The sequence below is a fragment of the Solanum lycopersicum genome, chromosome 1 (genome assembly GCF_036512215.1).
Source record: "Solanum lycopersicum chromosome 1, SLM_r2.1".
Lineage (NCBI taxonomy): Eukaryota > Viridiplantae > Streptophyta > Magnoliopsida > Solanales > Solanaceae > Solanum > Solanum lycopersicum.
Window position 1 is genome coordinate 5,891,859 of NC_090800.1, and position 5,973 is coordinate 5,897,831.

Below are 5,973 nucleotides of genomic sequence, written 5' to 3' on the forward strand. Positions count from 1 at the left end.
GAATATAAGATTTTTCCAAGCGTTCCCACTCTCCTTGGCAGTTGAGCAATCCACAATAAGGTGCATTTTTTCTTCTGTCAAGGTGCTTGAGATCTAACTCTTTAACAACATATCTTTCTCCTTCGAATCATCAATGGTGCCATTATCTTTTGCATCCTTTTCAACCGCTACAACTTTCCCAGTAGTCTATCCAGTTGAACAATACTTTACTTGGTTCATGCTCTGTGATATGAATCAATTAGGATATGTGTGTCCTCTTTTTGAGGTAGTTAAATGGCTCAAGTTTAATGGAGCAGGTGACAATGAGTTGGTGAAGTAAGAAGGTTGACATATTTTTGGTAGAAGTGGTCATTGCAACGTGTTTTTTTCCATTTCTTTTATCAATACTCAAAGAGCGAAAAAAACTTTAAGCTCTGATACCATGTAGAAATCTCGAATCTAGGATTAAAATCAAGGATTGTATTGATGTATTGATAGTATTGATATATTGATCAATATTGATATATTGATTAAGGTAATGCTGAGTTATAAGCTCCTCATATAGGAAAGAATTTTAGAGTCATAAGTTAACTATACTTAGAGTCCTACTACAAAACCTATTACTACTACAATAATAATAATAATAATAATAATAATAATAATAATAATAATAATAATAATAATAAAATTATAAATAATCTAATCCTAGTTGTATTATAATCCTAATCATAAAAATAATTTTAGACGAAATATAATCCTAATTAACATAGGTAGTCTAATCATGGTACAACTCTAATTCTTCAGTAATGTTGTGAACTCGTCAGTCAGCTTCGTTGGACCTGTTTCTTTGACATGTTCAAATCGTCAACTTCCTTCTTCATCAACACTTGCTTCAGTCGGCTGCGTTGAACACGTTCTTTGACATGTTTCAATAATCAACTTCTTTCTTCTTCAACACTTCCCCTCAAGCTAGTGAGTAGAGGAATAATTACTCCTAGCTTTCTTTGAATATCTAGCAAAAAAAACCTCTGAATACCCAACAAAAACTTGTCTTGTCAATGATTTAGTATGTTGATGTTGTTTCTTAATATCCAACAAAAAAAACTTTGAATACCCAGGAAAAACTTATTTAGTCAATGCTTCGGTATGTTGATGTTGTTGTTTCCTCTTCCCCTGCCTTTTTCTAGTCCTTACCTTCTTTTTACATACGATGTCCACCAGGGAACTTACAATGTTTCTTTGATTGCACAGTACTCAGACAAATCTTTCTTGAGGCAGGTAACCTAGGTCCCTCATAATGCACATTTTCTTGCTTATTTGATGAAAACATTATTCCTATTTCAATATCACATTCTTCACAACGCCAATCCACTGGTGGATCAACATAGTAGCCCATTATGAAATATCTGAAAGGAAGAGAGAATAATAAAATATTTTTAAACAAAAAGACTATGTATGCATAAAAGATACATGGAGTAATTATTAAAATTAAATGCCAGATCACGCAAAAAAGATTCAAAAGGAAAAGAAAAATTGATAATCCAACTAACGATTTTCTTCAAGAGGAACAACCTCTTGTTTAAAAAGATATATAAACATTATTTTTTAAAGAAAATTATTTAGAGTATGTGTTAGAAAATGAAATTTCTAAAGAACAAAGGTATAAAAAGAGGACAAATCAAATAAAGTCATTAATGCAAAATATGGCAGTGAACACTTAACCTTTAGATAATTGTACTGTTTCTTTGCTCTATTCATTGTTTTTGGCAATTTGACTATTTTGAGGTTTCGTATATCTTGATGATCCTAAAGGCCGCTTCACTTTGCTCTTCTCACGAAAAGAGTTTGAAATTTGAGATCTAGGCTTGATAAAAATCCATCGAGCCACGATTTTCATGGACTTGGTTGACACAACTCTTGAGGAGACTGTATTTATATCCGCGGAGATCCATATTTCTTAATGCTTGATAATAGACCAAATGCTTTTTCAACATGTAGATAGATATCACATTTTCCCGGTCCATATCTCATTTTCCCCGTTAATACAGTGTCCACGAGGAAACTTACTATGTTTGTTTGGTTGCACAGTACTCTAACAAATCTTTTCAAAGGCAAGTAACCTGGGTTGTTCATAATGCACATTTTCTAGTCCACTCAATTGAAACATTATCCATTTATCAATATCACATTCTTCACAACACCAATCCACTGGTGCATCAACATAATGGCCCATCATGCAATATCTGAATGAAATAGAAAATAGCAAAATATTTTTAAAAACAAGAAAAGGCTATGTATGCATAAAAGATATATGGATCAATTATGAAGTTTAAATTCCACTTCATGCAAAAAAGATTCGAAAAGGAAAGAAAAATTGATAATGTAACTAGCAATTTTCTTCAAAATGAATAACCCCTTTGTGTAAAAAGATCTATCAACATTATATTTTTAAAAACTATTTAGAGCATATGAATGAAATTTCAAATGATTGATGGTATAAGAAGAGGACAAATCAAATCAAGGATTTAATAAATACAAAATATTGTGGTGAACACTTAACCTTTCATATCTAGTTAGGTCTTTTTTAAGTGAATTTGACACATTATGTTTTGACTTAACATACACAACTGTGATTATTTCACCGAGGGTCAATTACGATATGTAAATCAACCTTTTGATGAAACTATTTCAAGGTTACACGTGACTCTCACAGAGGCGCTGATGGCACCTTGATTGGGCTATATGTTAGAATATCATACATTGTATGACAAAATTATATATACGACTATCAAGTATAAAAGTGAAAATAACTTAAAACGTTGAATTTTAGCTTTGAAACTCAAATTAAACTAAACAATTATCCCAGTTTAAAAAGCATAATTTTCAGCATACGTGGGTAAATATACTGTGTAGAAGTTCATTGAAAAAGAGAAAAGAACACAGAAATTGTAGACGTACTTTGAGAATCATTGCCCAGGGCTGTGGATGCAAGTATAAGGAGCTCATCATCATTTATAAGCGTTCTCATCACCAAATCTTTGCTACATATGGACTTCACTAGAGCAATATATCTCTCAAACCTACATATAATGGGGAATAAGAATGAATTTCCAGTAAAAATGTTCCTAGGCAAGGGGGCACTTCTACTTTGTAACCCCTTACCCCTTTATCGACAAATATATAAGACATAAGCTGACCTTTCTTTCTCACTTGCAAAAAAATATACTCCTATATCTTCTTTACTTGGAATATGATTGTTGAATAGACTTTCCCAAATATCCTCGTGGGGAACAAGTTCAAATTTAAGAGTATCAGGCAAAATACGTGAGAACTCATACACCTTAAGTCTAACTCTAGAAGGAGGATGAGCCTGGATAAAACTATTGAGCATCCAAGGTACAAATTTCAAAGCACCTAAGATGTCAAAACTTCTCCTGAAATTCAAAGAGGAAGAGAGATTAAATCAATTATAATCTGTCTAAGCAGTACACATCCAGATTATCATTATGTCATATATTCTTTCAATGCACCATTCATTATTTTAGCGATATTAAAGGCATCCCTACCAGCCTGCATGTACCCCAACTAATTCATTGGACAACCTATCTATCTCACAAGCACATATTAACAAGGTAATGTTGTCCAGTAAGGATAGATAAGATGGGCGCACTGTGTGTTGTAGCATGGATTCAAACCGTGAATATCCAAGTTGTTAGCCTTATGCCTTAAACACTAGTACATCTCTTCATGGACCAACATTACGTCTTGAAAAAATGTATCATATATATTTATGTACTTATCAATAGGGAAATTACAAAGAGTAGGTTAATCAGTCAGCGGACAACTAGCAAAGATGGGCCATCCAAAAATAAGCATGTGCTGAATTCACATTGGTAATAATTGTACACAATGAAGGGAACTTACTTCCATGATGGAACAAGATTAGGATCACAAGGGTGTGTCATAGATGAATTCGTCATTCGACACTCATTCACAACATCGAGAATTTTACGCTCCAGACTGGAAGAACAATCCGGACCTAAATTGGATGGAAGTACAAAAGTAAATAAATTTTAATATAAAAGCTTTAAAAATATTGTTGGTGTAAAGAAAATCATTTCAAAAGATAATATCAACTCTAGATATATCAACATCAATTTAAAAAAGTTTTAGACGTGTTTTAGTGTTTTGGAGCTTTTGAACCTTGAGCTGTCATTTTTATTAGAAATTTAGGAAGATGATCCAAAATCCAATTTTGACGATTCCATCAACTCCAGATTGGTCATTTTAGGCTAGTGGCATAGTTGGAATGACTCCCGAAGCTTTTGGTGCGAGTCAATGTGATCAAGCATTTTAGCTGTCAAGTTAAGGCCTAATTTTGACTCTAGTCAATGTTCTGAGTAACCAAGCTTAGATGAGAATTTCATCAGCGTTGTTAGCCTCACAATATTTAGTTTGGTGTAGGACAAACTTTAGTTTAGCTCTTGAGGCTTCCGGCCTAATTCTAAGGCCCTCGTGAATTTTCTCTTACAATAGAAATTGGGTGTGTAATGGACTAAAACAATCATAGAAGAAGAAATATGTTTATAAAAGAAAAAGGCAAAGCATCTTCACTACACAATCAGGAACCAATTTAGTGCAAAATTTAGAACCCCAAAAGTTTAAAACAGAAATAAAAATTAAGATAATGACACAAGCTTTATGTGAAAACATGAAACACTCAAGAATACCTCTATTTCTTGGGCATTGAAAAAGATCTAGCTTCTCTGACAAATGACATTCACGGGCACTCTGAGATAAACCTTCATCACCAACATAAGACACATTCCACAAGGAATGTTCTTTGAGAGTAGGGGAACCTCGAGAAATATCCTTGAGACCAATATAAGTCACACTATGACGAAGGTTGTTTCCCCGAATAGATAGCTTTGTTAAATCTCCACGGTTTGAAGTTCTAACGACAATAGCAACAAGAAGGGACCTGGCAAGATATCCATTAGATTCTGCGATCTCATCCTTGTGAACAGTGCATAAAAGTGTGAGCCATCGCTTAGAAACACAAGCACAAACACTTGTCTCTTTGCCACTAGGTAATCGCTTGAATACCTCCAAGAGGAATTTATTATTAAAGATTTCAATGGAAGGATGATTCCTCTGCTCAAAATTTTCAAAAGCGGCATTGAGAAAAATCCTCTTTCCATTATGTCCACGTGATAAAAGCATAGGTGATTTGTTTCTACTTGGATATGAAGCTTGGAAAAAAGCACTGGTTTTCTGAAAAACTAGAAGATTAAAAACATCAGACAAACACCATCCTACCTAAACTATCCTTTCAACAGATAGTCACAAAATATGCTCCTAATGCACTAAATCAATCATAGAAGAAGAAAGCAAAAAAAAAAAAAAAGGCACAAGCTTTAAGCGAAAACATGAAAGAATCAACAGCATACCTCTATATTTCAAGACTCTATACTACTGGGAATTTAATATTGAACCTTTCAAGCTCAAAAAACCCCGTTGAGACATAAAAAAAAAAAAAAATTAGCGGCAATAAATATTGACCTTAATGAAGAGTATTAAAGTCTTTATTGACATATTTAAGTGTCATTAGAACCAATGTCTCTAAAGGCTTTAGGGATATATACAAAGAATGTTATTGCCGCTAAAAATACATATTTTTTTAATAACAATGATCATTTTTGATATAGTGCCTCTTCCTTTTACTTGTTCTTCCATCACTAATTATTTTTATCTAGATAAATAATATTCATCTCATTTAAACACAACACTTCACCCTTTTTATAGCCACACAATATTAGTAATTGTTATAAGATAGAAACATTAATGGCGGAAGAACAAGTGGAGGGGAGGCTAAAATGGGTTGGGACATTGGGATGACATGCCACATAATATTTACTTCTTCAAAATTTCCGCTATTATATGGGATCAAGACATTTTAACAGAGGAAAAATATATTTGAATTATTCAAGGAAT

General features: G+C 33.1%; 1 protein-coding gene across 2 annotated transcripts; it reads right to left on the reverse strand.

The window, feature by feature from the left end:
- Positions 1-611: 611 nt before the first annotated feature.
- On the reverse strand, positions 612-5,758 carry LOC104648157 (uncharacterized). Of its 2 annotated transcripts, none has more exons than XM_019214158.3 (7): positions 5,430-5,758; positions 4,710-5,253; positions 3,904-4,018; positions 3,177-3,413; positions 2,938-3,059; positions 1,702-2,222; positions 612-1,385 (listed from the first exon to the last, which is right to left on the reverse strand). In XM_019214158.3, the coding sequence occupies exons 2-6, from the start codon at positions 5,200-5,202 to the stop codon at positions 2,212-2,214; spliced, it is 978 nt and encodes a 325-aa protein (XP_019069703.1). In that variant the 5' UTR covers positions 5,203-5,253; positions 5,430-5,758; the 3' UTR covers positions 612-1,385; positions 1,702-2,211. The 2 variants fall into 2 exon arrangements, with proteins under 2 accessions (XP_019069703.1, XP_019069702.1); XM_019214157.3 differs by having other exon boundaries at positions 4,710-5,261.
- Positions 5,759-5,973: the final 215 nt, after the last annotated feature.

Bases quoted from the DNA above. Each gene is read 5' to 3' on its own strand.
- LOC104648157 (XM_019214158.3), bottom strand. From the start codon at position 5,202: ATGCTTTTATCACGTGGACATAATGGAAAGAGGATTTTTCTCAATGCC. The intron at 4,019-4,709 runs GTATTCTTGAGT...CATCCAATTTAG, and splicing joins TCAATGCCCAAGAAATAGAG to GTCCGGATTGTTCTTCCAGT. The intron at 3,414-3,903 runs GTAAGTTCCCTT...TTTGAATTTCAG, and splicing joins AATCTTGTTCCATCATGGAA to GAGAAGTTTTGACATCTTAG.